Source organism: Schistocerca serialis, chromosome 8, assembly GCF_023864345.2.
Source record: "Schistocerca serialis cubense isolate TAMUIC-IGC-003099 chromosome 8, iqSchSeri2.2, whole genome shotgun sequence".
Taxonomy (NCBI): Eukaryota; Metazoa; Arthropoda; class Insecta; order Orthoptera; family Acrididae; genus Schistocerca; species Schistocerca serialis.
In genome coordinates this window covers 435,032,685-435,053,374 of record NC_064645.1, presented here as the reverse complement: position 1 = coordinate 435,053,374, position 20,690 = coordinate 435,032,685, and the positions used below count along the sequence as shown (strand labels likewise).

The window sequence follows — 20,690 nt, the reverse complement described above, 5'->3', positions numbered from 1 at the left end:
GATCGCTGTTTCCGGAATCGATGTTGTTTCCTACATAGTAGATTCTGGGTTTTCAAAAACGACATGATACTCGAGCAAAAAACATGTTCTAAAATTCTACAACAGATCGACATCAGAGATATAGGTCTATAGTTTTGCGCATCTGCTCGACGACCCTTCTTGAAGACTGGGACTACCTGTGCTCTTTTCCAATCATTTGGAGCCTTCCGTTCCTCTAGAGACTTGCGGGCACTAACACAAAGCTTTCAGCCACAGGCTTCATCAGCAAAAGAGAAACACACAAGCAAGCACACCTCATGCACACGTGGCTGCCAACTCCGGCAGCTCTGGCGTGAGCTGCTGGAGTTGGTGTTCGTGTGTACGTGAGGTGTGCTTGCTTCTGTGTATGAATGATATGTATTTTACTTTTCCTGATGAAGGTTGTGGTTGAAAGCTTTGTGTAAGTGTCTTTTAATTTTGCCTGTCTGCAACTTAACGTGTCATCTTTACAGTAAGTAGCATCTATCTTTTCCTACATTGTTGAGATTCCTACCTGGAGTTTCCAATGTTATATTATAGTTAACATACATTATAGGATGTAAAATGCTAACATTAAAGTACATCATTAAATGATTAGAAAGTGATAGTAATAGATATGACACGTACAGTGAAGAAATATTTGCATTAAAAATTCATCAAGAGAGTGAAAAGAGTTTTCCAATAGATATTCCTTCAATTTACTCCTAAATTGCGGTACTGTGAAGATTTTTTATGTTTGATGGGATTGCATTTGAACACCTTTGTGCTTGAATAATGTACTCCCTTTTGTATAACACTCAAGTTTTTGCTGTGGGTATGACGTTGTGTTTAGATCTTGTATCATAATGGAAAGTGGCACTATTGATTTTGTACATGGGGTGATCCTTAATTAAAAAACACGTAAGGGGTAGGATATATTGTGAGGTCACTGATGACACTCTATATTTTTTCAAAAAGATTTTTACAGTAATGATTTCTTTTGACTCCACTTACAATTCTGAACGACAAACCCAAGATAACATTCTGTGTTATCCATACTAAAAATTACTCAATACCATCACAAATTTCACTTGATATCTCATATGACTGTACTTTTGACAGTAAACATAGATGTGGTACTGACACACATGCTTTTTGTAAATCAGGAAATGCTGCATCTTCCTGAATGCCTCGATCCAAAGCATTTCGTAGGTCATGTGAGTAGAGTGTGAGTTGGGTTTCACATGATCAATGCTTGTGTAATCCCTACTGGTTGGCATGAAGGAGGTCATTCTGTTCAAGTTGTCTCATTATGATTAAACTCAGAATATGTTCTAAAATTCTACAACAAATTGGTATCAATGATATTGGCTGTAGTTTTGTGGATCACCTCTATTACCCTTTTTGTAAAGGGGTGTGACCTGTGCTTTCTTCCAACTACTGGACATTTTTTTTTTTTTTTTTTGTTCAAGGGATCTACAATATACTATTGTTAAAAGAGGGGGTAATTTGGCTGAAAATTCAGTTTAGAATCCAACAGGGATTTGATTTTTTGGGCTTTGTGATAGCCACTGAAGGCTTCATGGATTGCTCTCGTGACGGCCAAATTTGTTTCATTCAGCATCTCTCTATCTTTAGTTCTGTGCGTTGTTTTGCACCTATTACGCAGTAAGCTCTGTTTCTTTAAAAGTTTCTACATATTGACTGTATACCACGGAGGGTCTCTCCCATTATGAACTGTTCTACTGGGTACATGGCTGTCCAGTGCATGGTCAACTATTCTTTTAAACTTTTGAGCTGAAATTCTTCTACAAGCTCCTACCATGTGCTGGAACTTTCAAGTACCTCATTAAGATAGGACTCTAATGCTTTTTTATTTAGTATACTGGGAATATGTATCTTTCTACTCATTTGAGTTGTTCTTTATACTTCGGTAATAATAGTTGCCACAACTGCGCCATGGTCACTAATACCAGTTTTGATGTGGACATCCTCAAAGAGATCAGGTCTACTTCCCATTAGACCTAATGTATTTCCATTGTGGGTGTGGTTTTGAACTATTTATTCTAGGCAGTTTTCAGAGAAGGCATTAAGTAATGTTTTACAGGATGTCGTGTCGTGCCCACCACTGACAGGAATGTAGTTTTACCAACTGATTGATGGATGATATAAGTCTCCACCAATGGTTACAGTATGATTGGGGAAGTTATGTGCAGGGGAACTGAGGTTCTCTCTAAAGTTTTTGGTTACATAATGAGGTGAGTCTGGTAGGCGATAGAAGAATCCAATTATCATTTTATGCCCACCACTGGTACTGAGACTTGCCCAAACAGTATTGCATGCAGCTTCAGTTTCTATTTCAGTAGATTTCCCAGTCCATTTCCCGTTAGCATATCGTTTTGATATACACTGGAATTTTCCCCAAAAATCTCACTGCTATTGACTTAGTGCTTTAACCAGACTTCAGTATGTAGTATGATGTGAGCTTAAGTGTTTTTTAGAAGCTCTTCAAACTCTGGCACTTTGATGTGAATGCTTTGGTGGCAGCTAACTACTAGGATTTTAATACACTAGCCTGTGGGGAGGGAGAGAGTGGGGGGTTGGGGGGCGGCATTCCTTTGGATCTTACTCTTAAACTTGTATGTGTCCTCTGCAGCTGTTGTTATCTGGACTGGGTGGAGAGTCACCTAATCTAGAAAAGCCTTGTATGGATCCCTCAAACAGTCAACTACCTGGGTCCTGGGTAGCAGCCTCTGATGTGTAGTGCACACCTGACTCATCTAGAGGAACCCTACAGTTCCAGACCCTATGGCACAGGTCTCTGATGAACCAAATGTTGACATAAAATTTAATCTATTTAATGATAAATTCATATCATTATTTGTAAAAAAAAAAAAAAAAGCATTCCACATAGGCTAATCAGGAAGGACATGAAACTGTCATTTAAAAGAATATGGATCACTAGAGAGTTTAAAGTATCTTGCAAAAGGAAAAGGTAATTGTATCTTTTGGTAAGAACAAGTAAAGATCCTGCAGTAGCAAACACTATAAAAACTACTAAAAATTACTAAGATAAGTTATTAAAAATCAAGGAACATTCACTTTATATCATGAATCAGTAATGCTAGCAACAGACTTAAAGCTGTATGGAATGCAATAAAATGAGAGGCAGGATAATATGCCACAGAACAGGATAACATCAATGTTAATTTAAGTTGAATGGCTGTAAACAATCAGTCACAGGTAGCAGATATGTTTAATAATCATTTCTTAAATACAGTTAAAAATATAGGGACAAACAGTTCAAGAGAAAAATCAAAAGAATATGTTGAAGAATCAACTAACATAAAATTCAGGCATGTAGATGTCTCGCCCACTTCTCCTTCTGAAATTATATATACTCTCAAAAATAAAAGCTAATATGGATTTGAAGGGGTTTCCAACAGTGTACTAAAGACCTGTTCCCATATAATAAGCACTGTTTTTTCTAAAATATGTTCAGAATGGTTCAAATGGCTCTGAGCACTATGGGACTCAACATCTGAGGTCATCAGTCCCCTAGAACTTAGAACTACTTAAACCTAACTAGCCCAAGGACATCACACACATCCATGCCCGAGGCAGGATTCAAACCTGCGACCGTAGCAGTTGCGCGGTTCCAGATTGAAGCGCCTAGAACTGCTTGGCCACACCGGCCGGCCTAAAATATGTAATGCATCACTAACTCAATCCATTTTTCCAGATATCAAACAATGTTACATTTTTCCAGATATATTGAAATATGTCATTGTTTCCCCACTCTGTAAGAAAGGCGATAGGTGAGATGTTAACAACAGCTGACAAGATTTTCCAAATTTTTTCAGAAGGTTGTGTGTTCCACATTAGCAGCCCACCTGAGCAACAATAATATCCTCAGCAAATCACAGTTTGGAGTTGATAAGAATTGCTCAAATGAGAATGCCATCTACACATTCGTTCTCCAAATTTTACAAGCACCCAATAACAAAATAGCACCAGTTTGTATTTTCTGTGACCTGCTAAGCCATTTGACTCTATGATTCACAATATTCTCCTTGATAAACTGAGATTTTATGCAATTAGTGTTATAGCAAACTAATTGATAATGTCCTATCTAACAAAAAGAATGCAGAAACTTATACTTAATAACTCAACCAATGTAGCAGGAGAGATTTTTCTGACTGGGGAGAAATCACTTATGGGATCTCACGAGGCTCAAACTTGTTTCTCAGACATGTAAATATCCTTCAGTCTAACATACAACAAGGAGAATTATTTCTTCTTTTGGATGACACTAGTATTTTAATCAATCCAAAAATACAAGAGAAATAAAAAGACTGGGTGTGATAGTGGAATGACAGCTGTGTAGTGCTTGAATGGGAACAGGGAAGGGGCTGGATGGTTGAGGACAGTGACTAACAAAGGTTGAGGCCAGGAGAGTTATGAGAATGTAGGGTGTATTGCAGGGAAAGTTCTCACCTGCGCAATTCAGAAAAGCTGGTGTTGATGGGAAGGACCCATATGGCACAAGTTGCGAAGCAGTCATTGAAATGAAGGGTATCATGTTTGGCAGCGTGTTCAGTTACAGGGTGATCCACTTGTTTCTTGGCCACAGTTTGTTGGTGGCCATTCTAGTGGACAGACAGCTTGTTGTTTGTCATGCCTACATAGAATGCAGCACAGTGGTTGCAGCTTAGCTTGTAGACCACATGACTGGTTTCACAGGTAACCCTGCCTTCGATGGGATAGTTAATGTTAGTGTGACTGGAATGGAGTAGGTGGTGGTGGTGATGGGAGGATGTATAGGACAGGTCTTGCATGTAGGTCTATTACACGGGTATGAACCATGAGGTAAGGGATTGGGAACAGGGGTTGTGAAAGGATGGACAACTATATTGTGTAGGTTCGGTGGACGGCGGAATACCACTGTGGGAGGGATGGGAAGGATAGTGGGCAGGACATTTCTCATTTCAGGGCACGGCGAGAGGTAATCAAAACCCTGGTGGAGAATGTAATTCAGTTGCTACAGTCCTGGGTGGTACTGAGTTACCAGGGGAATGCTCCTCTGTGGCTGGACGGTGGGACTTTGTGAGGTGGTGGGAGACCGGAAAGATAACGCACGGGGGATATGTTCTTGTACAAGGTTGGGAGGATACTTATGATCAGTTAAGGCTTCAGTGAGACTCTTGGTATATTTCGAGAGGGACTGCTCATCACAGCAGATGTGACGACCACGGGTGGCTAGGGTGTACGGAAGGGACTTCTTGGTAGGGAACGGGAGGCAGCTGTCTCCCCCCCCCCCCCTCCCTCACTCCCCACCTCACCCCTGCCCTCCGTCTAACCTGCAGTACTTCACTGTTCGCCATCCCCACCATACTATCCCTCCCCCTACCCGCTCCAGCCTCCTCCTTACCCCCTCCTAGTCACCATTACCATCATGCACTGGTGCTTTTGCTCACAGTGTGGTTTCAGTTGCCTAAAACTGCAGTCATGTGTGTGAGTTGCATTTGCACGTGTGTGTGTGTGTGTGTGTGTGTGTGTGTGTGTGTGTGTGTGTGTGTTGCTGATGAAGGACAGTGGCTGAAAGCTTTAATTGTCAGAGTCTTTTTGTTGTGTCTATCTGCGACTCAGCATCACTGCTATATGGTGAGTAGCAACTTTCCATCTCATAATATTGTTATATTTCTTCCTGGATTTTCCATTTTCAGAAAGACACAACATATTCACTTCTGTGCATCTAGAGGTACTACACCAATGATAAATGTAGCACACAGTGAGAAAATAACAACTAGGGAGGGAACATCACTCCATCTTTTCCTTGGATTGCTCATATCTCTTTTAGCAGTTGGTGGCATGTTTCTCTTGATTTTCACAATCTTCCATTCATCCATCATATCTGTATGTTTGTTCCATTCATGCTTTTTCTTATATACCCACTCATTAATGGAGCACATTTTATATCCTTTTCAAATGGTTGCACTTCTCTTTCTCTCGGTATCTTCCTTGCAATCCTATGCAGAATTCTTATTTCTGTGGTTTCCAAAAGCTTTTGGTTTTTGATGTTTCAGGTCTTGTCTCAGCTGTGTATGTCATCATTGGTCTTCCTATTGTATAGTGTGTTCTTGCCTTTGCATCTTTTCTTAAGTGTTTGTTTTTCCATCTACTTCCAGTTTTCATGTAAATGGTTCCCCAGAAATGGTCATACATTTGGTTTTTTGAGTGGATATTTAGATTTTTGGCTGCCACATTAAGTACATGTAAAAGTTTCTGTTGGTTAGCTTCACTCTTTGCTAGAAGAACTGCATCATCAGCCCAACAAATGATTTTTGTTTCTTTGTTCCCCATTCTAAAACCACTAAGGGCTAATACCTTCTTTATTGCCTCGTCCATGACTAAAGTCATGGTCATGGTAGTGGGCTCAAAGAGTCACCTTGTCTAATATCATCATTATTAACAGCTGTACAGCTAGTTACCTTTGAGCCAGTTTTTGCCTGGATGAAGTTGTTGGAACAAGTGTCTCCAATTGTTTTTATTAAGACAGAAAGAATGCGCCGATTATAGACAGGTTAACATCATCTGTTAACTGAATCCTATCTAAAGCCTTCTGTAAGACAATTAAACAAAGATAAGCTGGTCTGTTGTATTCAGTGGACTTCTCTATAACCTGTCTAAGAATGAATATTGCATCTGTGCGTGACCTACCACATCTCTACATCTAAAACCTTACTGCCGCTCTGCAAAGTCCATAATAAAACTCCGTCTGAACAGGCCTTGGAAGGCTCTACGGTACCAACTGGCCACCATGGCACCCTCAGCCCACAGATGTCACTGTATGCAGGTATGGAGGGGCATGTGGTCAGAACACCACTCTTCCGGCCGTATGTCAGTTTACAAGGCTGGAGCTGCAGCTTCTTAATCAAATAGTTCTTCAGTTTGCCTCACAAGGGCTGAGTGTGCCCCGCTTGCCAACAGCACTCAGCAGACCGGGTGGTCAGCCTGTCAGCACTTAACTTCGGTGATCTGACGGGAACCGGTGTTACCACTGCAGCAAAGCCATTGTCAAGGTTTATAATGCTTTTTATTTAAACTATAAAATGCATGTTTTGAAACTCTTAAAAAAACTTAGTTCAGCCACATTTCTACTTTGAATCATTTGAAAACTTAGGGAGACACAAAGCAGTAAGTTGACATATTTTCACTCAGTAAAGTTCTGGCGGGACTCAACTTTAAGAAAGAAAAAGTATACTGCTTAAAATGAGATATAAGAATAATTAATGGTGCTCACTCGTGATCATCTTGTAGACATCTGTGTAAGGAGTTAGGCTTTTAGGTACTTCTTCAGAATATATTTATTCACTCATGAAGTTAGTTGCAAATAATCCTCTGCAGTTCAAAAGGAACAACGATGTAAATAATTACAATACCAGAAGAAAAACTGCCATCCAGTACTCAACATTAAAGTTGTCTTTAGCACAAAAGGAGTTGCACAATGCTGCCACCATAATTTTTTGTCACTTATCCAATGATATAAAGTGTCTGGCAGACAGCAAAGTTAAATTTGAAAACAAAATGAAAATTTTCTCCTTGACAACTCCTTCTATTCCGTAGAAGAATTTCTAAGTTTGTAATGTGTAAAAGGTGAGTGGTAGGTATTATTAACTCACAACAATACTGGTACTTTAAAAAAATTGTGTTTAACACACTCATAAGCATGTGTAACACACACACACACACACACACACACACACACACACTTACTTTAACATGCTTTTAAATATATCAGTGTATCTGGAGAAAAATCGCTAACAGAAATCTTTTCTTTCTTTACTTTGTAATTTGATGTGTCAGTTTTTTGCCAATCTATCTACATCTACATCCACATCCATACTCTGCAAGCCACCTGGTGGTGTGTGGCGGACGGTACCTTGAGTACCTCTATCAGTTTTCCCTTGCATTCTGGTCTCGTATTGTTCGTGGAAAGAAACATTGTCGGTATGCCTCTGTGTGGGCTCTAATCTCTCTGATTTTATCCTCATGGTGTCTTCACGAGATATACATAGGAGGGAGCAATAACTGCTTGACTCCTCCATGAAGGTATGTCCTCGAAACTTCAACAAAAGCCCGTACCAAGCTACTGAGCGTCTCTCTTGCAGAGTCTTCCACTGGAGTTATCTATCATCTCCGCAATGCTTTTGCGATTACTAAGTGATCCTGTAATGAAGCACGCTGCTCTCCGTTGGATCTTCTTTATCTCTTCTATTAACCCTATCTGGTACGGATCCCACACCGGTGAGCAATATTCAAGCAAGGGACGAACAAGTGTACTGTAACATACTTCCTTTGTTTTTGGACTGCATTTCCTTAGGATTCTTCCAATGAATCTCAGTCTGGCATCTGCTTTACTGACGATTAATTTTATATGGTCATTCCATTTTAAATCACTCCAAATACCTACTCCCAGATAATTTATGGAATTAACTGCTTCCAGTTGCTGACCTGCTATATTGTAGCTAAATGACAAAGTATCTTTCTTTCTATGAATTCGCAGTACATTACACTTGTCTACACTGAGATTCAATCGCCATTCCCTGCACCATGCGTGAATTTGTTGCAGATCCTCCTGCATTTTAGTACAATTTTCCATTGTTACAACCTCTTGATATACTACAGCATCATCCGCAAATAGCTTCAGTGAACTTCCGATGTTATCCACAGGGTCACTTATATATATTGTGAATAGTAACGGTCCTACGACATTCCCCTTCGGCACACTTGAAATTACTCTTATTTCGGAAGACTTCTCTCCATTGAGAATGACATGTTCGCAAAGTAAAAGCATTATTTATACATATCATTAGTCACAGTTCTAACATGAAAGTACTAAATTACGATTTTGTTTATGTTTCTATTATCATGTCATAAGTGCAAGTATACTGCAGTACCTTTGGGCAAGCTAGAATCGGATAATGTTTTAATTTGTTGTCGATAGCTGTCAGTCCTTTCATATCCTTTAATGTTGCATTTAAGCTTGTTGTGAAAAATGATGCCACCACAAATCTGATCCTTGCCCATTAGTTTCAGGTAGGCCTATTTACTCTATGTAGTAATCATTTCTACTTCAAATGTGTACCAAACTTCTTTATGGTAGAAAAAGCAGTGTTATGTGCATTCAGAAACAGAATGGTTTCCTGTTAAGACAGTGAAAAAGTAACAAGCTTGTAGGCTTATTTGTTTCATGTAGGTGACGTTGATGATTGCTTACGCTTTCTGTTTCTGTTGTTATCAATGTGCATAGAATAAAATGTCAGCAGACAGTGAAACCTGGTGCTCACATAATGTCCACTCCTTTCAAATAGTATCATTGGGCTTCTGAGCAGATGCTGCTGTGCACAGTATCATATACCATCCCTTCAAGAGAGGCTATGGAGAGGTCCGAAATTTAACGAAAGACATTGCCACACATTCCACTACTGTACGCCATTTTCTTGTTCACCTTGCTGGTATTAAAATTTTTTCTACCTTCTGGATCTTCTATCATCTGGATCGAGGGGCACACTAGTGTGCATTTGGAACATTTGTTATGGATACTGGTGAGGTTTCTTCTGCAGGTCTATAATATTTAGCAGCACAGCCAGTGACAAAGAATCATTTTCAGATTGATATGCCGATATGTTTGATTATTTTTACATGAAATTTTGTTGTATCAGTGATTAGAAAAAGTTGTGGCAAATAAGATGAATCCCTAGTGTAATATTTTGCAGTGTTTGTTGCATTTACGGTTTTGAATGTACATTGTACTCTCAGTAAGAGATTCTGCGATCTTACACTCCCAGAGCCACCTGTATGACATACACAGACAGCATGCAATCAGTTTAAACAGTGTACACGCTGCACATTTCACTGTACCTCGGATGCGGTAGACAGGTACAAATGAATAGATTGAATGATACAAAGAGAAAAAGTTTAAATGGATGTAAGTCATAGTTTCTGAGTGTTAATCTACTTCGTAAAGGTTTTATTGTCCTTGTCACCAATGATGTGGTACATGAGTAGTGACATATTTTATTTATTTGTCTATTATGAAAATGTTGAATGAAGACCTACGTCATTGAGAGAAATAGATTTCGTCCAAGCAGAATAAATATTAACGACATGACTATGAAAGCACTATGTGTATGTTAGTTGAAATTGAAAAATAAGAAAAGGATTTAAACTTTACATATGGAATACTTGTGTCATAGAAAATGTTATGAAGGAAATGATTCATATATGTATTGTTGAAATTTGATTATAGCATGCACATAACATGTTGATTTTTGAGTATGACAAAGTATTATGTGTGTCCAAGGAAAATTCGGTCAAGAAGACTATTAAATCATGAGAGAGACTTACTGGCCAGTACTTAGCTATAAGAAACAAAATGTGTAGTACTGCCAATAGACATACGTAATACAGTGTGTTAACAGTAAGACGGCAGAGTTGTGAGGGGAGTGTGGGGAGAGGAGGAAGCAAGCATTGGCTGACGAGGGGAGAGGAGTCGTTGGGGAGGGGACAAGGCACGCCTACCAGTTGCAGTGCTGGCACTACAAATTGCGTGTCATGCTTACACGAAAGCAGACGAAAGACTTGGAAGTAAAACTCGCTTTTGACGTTGACCTCCACCTATCCAATGGCCAGCTTCACACGTCCGTCCACATCAAACCCACCAACAAGCAACAGTACCTCCATTATGACAGCTGCCACCCATTCCACATCAAACGGTCCCTTCCCTACAGCCTAGGTCTTCGTGGCAAACGAATCTGCTCCAGTCCTGAATCCCTGAACCATTACACCAACAACCTGACCACAGCTTTCGCATCCCGCAACTACCCTCCCGACCTGGTACAGAAGCAAATAACCAGAGCCACTTCCTCATCCCCTCAAACCCAGAATCCCCCACAGAAGAACCACAAAAGTGCCCCACTTGTGACAGGATACTTTCCGGGACTGGATCAGACTCTGAATGTGGCTCTCCAGCAGGGATACGACTTCCTCAAATCCTGCCCTGAAATGAGATCCATCCTTCATGAAATCCTCCCCACTCCACCAAGAGTGTCTTTCCGCCGTCCACCTAACCTTCGTAACCTGTTAGTTCATCCCTACGAAATCCCCAAACCACCTTCCCTACCCTCTGGCTCCTATCCTTGTAACCGCCCCCGGTGTAAAACCTGTCCCATGCACCCTCCCACCACCACCTCTATATATATATATCTGCTTGTCTGCTTGTGTCTGTATATGTGTGGATGGATATGGGTGTGTGTGTGCGCGAGTGTATAGCCGTCCTTTTTTCTCCCTAAGGTAAGTCTTTCCGCTCCCGGGATTGGAATGACTCCTTACCCTCTCCCTTAAAACCCACATCCTTTTGTCTTTCCCTCTCCTTCCCTCTTTCCTGATGAGGCAACAGTTTGTTGCAAAAGCTTGAATTTTGTGTGTATGTTTGTGTTTGTTTGTGTGTCTGTCGACCTGCCAGCACTTTCATTTGGTAAGTCACATCATCTTTGTTTTTAGATATATATTTCCTACGTGGAATGTTTCCCTCTATTTTTTTTTATATATATATATATATATATATATATATATATATATATATATATATATATATATATATATATATAATTTTTTTTTTTTTGTCTACTATGCGCTCCCCCATGTAGTGACACCAACAACACTCTCTTCACGTGAGTCACCCTTCCTCTGCCAACATTTATTAAATGTTAAGTTATTATCGATCCACAATTCATCGAGATAAAATGTTTCTCTGCCTGCTTCCCTGAAGTTCTTCATGAAACGAGATCGCCAGTGCACAATGTCTGGACATTCTAACAACACATTCCTCTTGTTTTCCACCTTACGCTATATGAATCTCATAGACAAAAGTACTTTTCTCAGCGAGACAATACTCCACTTCCAGCCTATTTTGTCGTGCAAAACTGGAAGCAGTGTTCACAGGCTCGGCACAATCTTCCGCACTGAATAAAATTCCGCTATCGTGTTGCGAATGACACACTGGTTGAAATCATCGATCATTACTTCGATTTCTCCACTTCTTTTCCTAAGTTAAAAGAGAGAGAAATATTTATAAGAAAATGCCTTCTGGACTGCATGTATTTTTTTGAATTCGGAAATGTACTGTAATATGAATGTGTTTCGAAATAATACAGTAACCAGTGGTGTTTCCATACAAAGCAATACAGTAGCAAGGAAAAATGAAATATAAGGTAATTCGGACGAAAAAGGGGCTCCTTCAAAGTGGTCGCGAACAAAATATCTGAAATGGAAACTCACCTTTTCTTGCCAGGCGTTTGTGGTGATATGCCAGGATGATTCTTGGAAAACTGTTTGAATCTTCCAATGCTACGCATGCTTTGTCCTGTGTATGTAGCAGCTCTCACTGAAGATTTGTAAATGGCTGCTCCCTTTCCCTTTCGCAGCAATCAATCACACGTAATATAATTTTGCGAGCATCGCTACGTAATACTGGTTTCCTTCTAACCGTAGGCCTACCGGTAGGGGTTGTTGACGACTCCCGAGATGGGCCAGCAACTGCCTCTTCACTCATTTTGATAATGCTTAGCACAACTGCAGAATAAAAACACGGAGAACAGTACAGCGCAAAACAATAATGAAGCAGACGACAATGGCTACCTTGTACAACACAGTCAGCTACGTAATGTTGGCAGCAGTCGAAACTGCGTGCCTACTGAAGCCTCCCAACGTTTACCGACTTCTACCGATTTAGGACTAGGGAGAGGTCTGCCATCTAAAAGTTTACACACTGTAGTAAAGGTGACATGCTACCTAGCTTTCAGAACTAATGGTTCTGTCATTGGAGAAGAGAGAAGGATAAGTTGGGGAAGTTTAATTAGGAAGGGTAGGTTACTCGTACCTCAGGATGAGAGAATCTGCCTGTAGTAGAACGAGGCTGAGTCTGTCTCATCATGAGACCTGTCCTTCGTTTTTAACATTCTCCAAACTATACCTCTCTACTTCCCAATAAGGGATTTATTAGTTCTGAAATCTGGGTATTGTGTCAAAGCTTTGTGTGTCTTTGTGACCGCTATCTGCTGCTTTCATTAGTGGTTCTGATGATGTCGAATATAGATTGATGCCGGTTAATGTTTTGAAGCATTTTGTCATTGTGTCTAATAAAAATAAAGTGTTAACAATTTAGCTAATCACTTTCTCTGACAACAAAATATAATTCTTTACAGATTTTTAAGGTATTACATTTTTAAAACACAATCATGACCATTTCACAAAGACATAACTGATTTCGACCAGTCAGTGGTCATCTTCAGACTGTCAGTAGATAAAAAGAGGAGACAAAGAACAGTCTGAAGGTTATCACTGGTTGGTTGAAATCAGTTATATCATTGGAAAATGCTCATGTGATTGTGCCATAAGAAATATATAAAAAGGAACATAAGTCAACCCTTATTCTCCAAGACAGTATGTCACACTTTCCAAAAAAAGCAAGTGTCTCATATATATGGGAGCAAAGCTGCAACATTAAATTATGTGTGGGAGTGAGGAAAACATTTATGGAGTCATTTGAAATTTTCAATAAAACTTATGGAGACAATACTCTAGGTCAGACATCATGTTATGAATGATTCTCAAGTTTAAAAAGTGGATCTCAATTATCTGTGGCTGACTACCAACCAGGAAGGCACTTGTATTCAGAAACTCAGGATATGGTGTGTGAAAACTCATGTAACTGTCAGAGAAATAACAGAACATGTTGAACCTCAGTAGGTTTGACAGATGATCATCCTAGTAGACAAATGTTGAATTCACATTAAGATGAAAGTACAATTATCACTGTGAATTTGTGAAGGGGAGAGAGAGAGAGAGAGAGAGAGAGAGAGAGAGAGAACATTTTGAAAACATTGTACAAGCTAGCTTTCGTCCCACAACACGCTACTCCACTGGCCGCATTAGATGTGATTACTTCTTGTTTCCAGAATTATAAGTTATAAGGATGTTATTTCAGTAACATTGGTGTCATTACTGCAAGGTTGATTTTTCATGGATAATCAGGAATGATTAAAAAAAAAAAAAGTTTCCCTGGACTGCATGAAGAGATAGAAATACTACTGGAACAAGTGTGTCAATAGAAGTAGGCATGCTTTTAATCAAACAATAACTAAACATTTTTAATGGTAATAAAATATTATGTTACAATATTACAATACTGATTAATTGGTACTGGTATAAGAGTAAAATATTTAGAAAGACAGCAAAACATAAGCATTGATCACAAAAGGCAAAAGAAAACATTTATGTATTAATATAGAATAAGATTAACAAATAACACAAAGTTATCTGTGAGGCATATTGTCTCAGCAGTTAACATCTGGTCTGCAACATTCCTAACATGTTTTTAATGTGCTTATGTGGTCAGATACTAATCTTAACTTCTGACAAATTTCCTTTACCTGTGTTCAAACTCTTTTATGGAAGAGTGTATTTGCCACATCACAGAAGTGGGAGAGAACTTTTTAAAATCTCTAAATCTTGCAGGAGGTTGGAAAACACAGTGAAAATGAAGTATCTAGAGGGTAGAGGTGGAATGTTGAAGCAAGTTGTGCAGGTTGATGACAGCTGTACTCGTTTGCCATAAAAACATTGTGAAGCTGAAATACTAAATGACTAAATGAGAACAACAATTTAAAAAAATGGTTCTTGGTGATTTTAGTTATAGGGCCATAGCACCCAGAGGCAGTGGCCAGGTTTGTGTGTGTGTGTGTGTGTGTGTGTGTGTGTGTGTGTGTGTGTATATATATATATATATATATATACTTGTTCGAGTGCATCTGACTTTTCTGCTTCTAAAGGAAGGTTTTGAAAGATGAAATATTTCTAGCATTCTTTTCCATTGTACTTTTCTAAGACCCAGCACCTCCTCTAGGTGGGGAGCAGCAATATAATCTTTCCATATTGTTTTTATTCCATGTTGGACTTTCCATTGCCCAGCCATTTTCATTGGTTGTTGAGGTGGGAGGATCTTATTAAATAAATAATAAAATTTAATTCAGTTTTTGCAGCATGTGAGAAATTTCAGAATTTCTTTATTGCTGTATCATTATTGTCGCAAATAAAGCTTGGCTACTGTTTTGTAAGGAAACTTAGAAGACAGTATGCTTTTATTGATGGATGTTTTTGTTTGTTTTAGGTATTGCAAGCACCGATCAGTGTGGAAAAAGTTTCAACAACAACTCAGACTGAAGATGTAAGTTTCACTGGTAATATATGCCAAGAAAGCAAAAAGACGACAGAGGTGCACTCCCCCACAATAGCCAGTGATCATCCAGAGAACACCACCAGTCATTCAGGGAAAAGTATTAAAAAACCAGAAGTTAAAGATGGACCAATGGCAGTCAGTACCAAAGAAATGCCACCACTTGTGAATCGCATTCCATTGTACACAAAAATTGTAGCTATTATCTTGAAAACAACACAGGCTGAAGTTACAAAGACAGCAATTCCAGTGGATAACACAAATACAAAAAAGAGTACTGATAGTTCATCTGTGGTTTCTACTAATCCAACAGACATTGCCCACAAGAAAGAAGAAAATATATCACCTCCAGCTTCCATTACTAAGCAGGAAACTGTTAGTGTTAAGCCAAAAAGCAAATTGTTGAATGAAGAAAAACCAAGTAATGCAAAACTGAGCTCAAAATTAAAAAAGAAGAAGCCGAAAAACAATTGGTCTAAACCAAATAGGAACTGCTCTGCAAGACACGTCCATACAAAAAATTCCGCAGTCAAACTTAAGAGACGCAAAAAAGCTAAACAAAATAATGATAGTTATATTTCAAAATTTGTTGAAAAACTTTTCTGTTACAGGTGCAAATTTTGTCCATTCATTAGTCTGCAGAAATCTGCAGTAAGTTTACACATTGAAAAGGAACATGCGGCCAATGTGGAAGCTTCAAGTGGTCCCATGCAGTTAAAATGTGTCATCTGTCAACGCATATATGAAGGTGTGGCTCCTCTCAAAGAGCACTTGCTTAGTGTCCATAAACTGACTGATGAAAAAGCCAAAGAACTCGCAACTAGTTCCCTCTTCAGGAATAAGAATTTAGTAATAAATCACGTTGCAGAGAAAGAGACCGCTGTTGTAGACAAGAGCGTTAAAAATGATTCTTCAGAGATCAAAACCAATGTTGCTGAGAATAATGAAAAACCAAAAGATAAAACATTCATGGAGAAAAGTAGAATAAGAGTAAAAAATTTGGAGAGTGAGAAGGTTTCATTTTCAGAGGTGTCACCTTCAGTGAAAGAGAAGGATAGTGCAGAACAAGAAGTAGCAAGCTTTAATGGTCATGGAAATGACTGTACCAGCTCACCTATTTTAGACCAGACTGCTGCAGATTTGACAGACATGGCTCAACAGAATGAAGGCACTCATAAAGTTAATTCCTACAACTATAAGGTAATTTTGATCATATTTTTTATACATGCAATTGTCTCTCAATCTTTTATGCACCCAAATTTTGTTCATTTCTGTGTTACTCTTTTATTTTTGCAAGTGATTTTAATTGATGAGATTGTGACAAACTCTTCTTTGCCTTTGTAAATCCCATGAAATATATTAAGGATAAGAAAGCAAAAACAACCCTCTTTAATTGTTACGAGTTTTTTTATATGATGACAAGACAACTTGTTTCCCTCTTATAAAAGTCTGTCTCTAACAGGGCCACAGTTGTAACCAGATGCAAAAGTACATTCTCGTAGCCAAAAGTGTAAAAAATCATGTCAAAACGTGAACTGTAGTAAACATGTGTTCTGTGAAATTTCTGACATGATTAACTCGCCAGTTTCAAATTATGTGAGTAGCCTTAATCATGGATACTTTTCCCACCTCTGTTCTTTGCAGTGTGTCTCCATAGTTTTGTGGACTGTTTATTGTCCCACACCCTCTTTAATTGTTACGAGTTTTTTTATATGATGACAAGACAACTTGTTTCCCTCTTATAAAAGTCTGTCTCTAACAGGGCCACAGTTGTAACCAGATGCAAAAGTACATTCTCATAGCCAAAAGTGTAAAAAATCATGTCAAAACGTGAACTGTAGTAAACATGTGTTCTGTGAAATTTCTGACATGATTAACTCGCCAGTTTCAAATTATGTGAGTAGCCTTAATCATGGATACTTTTCCCACCTCTGTTCTTTGCAGTGTGTCTCCATAGTTTTGTGGACTGTTTATTGTCCCACACCCTCTTTAATTGTTACGAGTTTTTTTATATGATGACAAGACAACTTGTTTCCCTCTTATAAAAGTCTGTCTCTAACAGGGCCACAGTTGTAACCAGATGCAAAAGTACATTCTCGTAGCCAAAAGTGTAAAAAATCATGTCAAAACGTGAACTGTAGTAAACATGTGTTCTGTGAAATTTCTGACATGATTAACTCGCCAGTTTCAAATTATGTGAGTAGCCTTAATCATGGATACTTTTCCCACCTCTGTTCTTTGCAGTGTGTCTCCATAGTTTTGTGGACTGTTTATTGTCCCACACCCAACTCGCGTGTAAGGGTTTGGATTTTTTTGGTATGATCGTTTTCCACATCAGGTATATAAATAATCATTTTCTAAATTGAAATGCCTTTATCGTGCCACAGTCTATAACTATATTTATTATTTATATTCCAGGCGGGTTTCACCTTGTACATTATGGCATCTTCTGTGGCAAAATATGCATTTCTTTTTACCCAGGTACAGATTAGAGGTCGCACTGTCACTTAACTTTTACAAAATCATGATTCTTTTAAAAACAATTTCTGGTTTTTTCATTTCTTTATTTTTTATTATTTATTTATTTATTTTGCCCCTCCATAAGCTGATGCTATAGGACACCACTACTGATTTTGCAAATGTTGCAGATTTTTCTTTAGAGAACTGTGAATGAATTCTGTTGTAACTGTTTGTTCACTTGATATTGCGACAGAAATGGCTCGCAGTAAAAGAAATTAGTGCTTGCTACATCAGTAGTGGTGTTCTGTGGCAATAATCGTATGAAATATAGAAACAGCAAAACAAAACAATTGTGACATCAAATTGTGTCAGTTTTTTTAAAAATGAAATAACAATGCAATGTGTGACCTCTAACCTTTGAACAGAGGAGAGGAAATGCATATTTCAGCCAGACAAATGAATAACTGGTAAATCCACTACGGTGCCTTAATGTAAAAGGTGAAATGCGTCTGGAACTATAAATATACACACATCAAAGAGTGTTTTCCCTGGTTCTCAGAACTCCTGAAGATAGATGTTGACTGTAGATATTGTATCACAGACACAGTCCCTTTGACTGTTCAGAAATGTCACTAAACCCACCCAGAGATGTAAACAACCATGCATGAGCAGCGCCTATTAGACAGAGGGGGTCGGAAGGAGGTAGGTGGTTCGTGTTGTCTGTAGTTCAGCCATGCCTAGGCGGTCAATACAGTGGTTCGATCACATCCACATTGTTACTGTGTGCCACGAAGGGCTCTCAACTAGGGAAGTGTTCAGGCGTTCCAGAGTGAAACAAAGTGATGTTGTTTGGACGTGGAGGAGAGACAGAGAGACAGGAACTGTTGATGACTTGCCTCGCTCAGGCCACCCAAAGGCTACTACTGCAGTGGATGACCCCTACATACGGATTATGGCTCGGAGGAACCCTGACAGCAACACTACCATGTTAAATAATGCTTTTTGTGCAGCACCAGGACATCATGTTATGACTCAAACTGTGCGCAATAGGCTGCTTGATGCACAAATTCACTCCCGCCATCCATCGAGGTTCATTTTTGCAACCACGACACTATGCAGTGTGCTACAGATGGGCCCAACAACATGCCGTATGGACCACTCAGGATTGGCATCAAGTTCTCGTCACCAATGAGTATTGTATATGCCTTCCAGGCAATTGCCGGACACATGTTTGGAGGCAAACCGGTCAGACTGACACCTTAGACACACTGTCCAGCAAGTGCAGCAAAGTGAAGGTTCCCTGCTGTTTTGGGGTGACATCATATGGGGTCAACGTATGCTGCTGGTGGTCATGGAAGGTGCCATAACGGCTGTACAATATGTGAATGCCATCCCCCGACCGATAGTGCAACCATATTGGCAGCATATTGGCGAGGCATTCTTCATCGTGGATGACAATTCGCACCCCCCTTCATATACATCTTGTGAATGACTTCCTTCAGGATAACGACATCACTCAAGTAGAGTGGCCAGCATGTTCTCCAGACATAAACCCTATCGAACATGCCTGGGATAGATTGAAAAGGGCTGTTTATGGATGATGTGACCCACCAACCACTTTGAGGGATCTACGCCGAATCGCCATTGAGGAGTGGGACAATCTGGACCAACAATGCCTTGATGAACTTGTGGATAGTATGCCACGACAAATACAGGGATGCATCTGTGCAAGAGGATGTGCTACTGGGTATTAGAGGTACTAGTGTGTACAGCAATCTGGACCACCAACTCTGAAGTTCTCATGGTGTGGTGGTACAACATGCAATGTGTGGTTTTCATGTGCAGTGAAAAGGGCGGACATGCTTATGTTGATCTCTATTCCAGTTTTCTGTATAGGTTCCGGAACTCTCGGAACTGAGGTGATGCATAACTTTTTTTGATGTGTTAGATTGCACCAAGGAATTTATAAAACTAATGACTGATAATCATCAGACCATGAACACAAGCAGATATTTTGTATGATTCATGTTAAAGATCTTAACAATGTTAAAAAATTCACCATACAGGTATGAAGACGACATGTATAAATGTAAGATTTTTTGATTTTGACATGTGTGCTAGATCACAGAATTGGTCACTAGACCATCACTACAGTGCACATTATCCATGCACATTGTAGGAATGATTGTTACATGGAATGTACATGGAATACTTTAGCTGGGATAACTTGCCAAAGCAGGAAGAAAAATTTGCACATATAACCTTTATATTCTTGGACTTCATGGGAATCACTGGACAGAAAATGGCCATTTAGTGGCCCAAGGGAGAAGACTGTATTTTTCAGGGAGTAGTGATGAAAGAAAGCATGATACTGTGATAGTCGTTCATAGAAATCCGAACGGCTGTGTTCTGTATTACAAACCCGTTAATGACAGGATCATTTTTGTCAAATTAGATGCTTCTGTGTGTAAACTCGAGATGATACAGATCTATGCCCCAACTGCTGTAGTGACAGATGGTGTGATAGAGAAGATCTGTAAACAGCTGGAGCAGTTTCTTAGTAAGATCCCTAACAAAGAACAAGCAGTGATTCAAGGAGGCTACAATGCTGATATTGTGGGTACTACCCAGGACATGCACTTACAGTTTGTCATTGGGCTTTATGGTGTAGGTGATAGAAATAAATGAGGCAGGTGCTCACTGTATTTCTGAGAGAGTAACGACACAGCTGTCTGTAACAGTATGTTCGAACATCACTCGAGGCAACTGTACACTTGGATATCACCTGATGACACATTTAAAAATCAAATTGGCTTCCTGTTAGCTTGAAAATGTTGGAAGACTTTGGTCTTAGACTGTAAGACCGTTTCTGGAGCTGACTGTGAAAATGATCACAGTCTGCTATCCACGAAAATGTGGCTTAAGCTCAAATCTG

General features: G+C 39.3%; 1 protein-coding gene across 1 annotated transcript in view; it reads left to right on the top strand.

Moving 5' to 3' along the window:
* The window catches only part of LOC126416029 (uncharacterized), a 103,992-nt gene that overhangs the window by 7,273 nt on the left and 76,029 nt on the right, over positions 1-20,690 (top strand). The window contains exon 3 of the mRNA XM_050083483.1: positions 15,230-16,495. Coding sequence (XP_049939440.1) covers positions 15,230-16,495 — 1,266 coding nt within the window. The remainder of the gene's footprint in view (positions 1-15,229; positions 16,496-20,690) is intronic.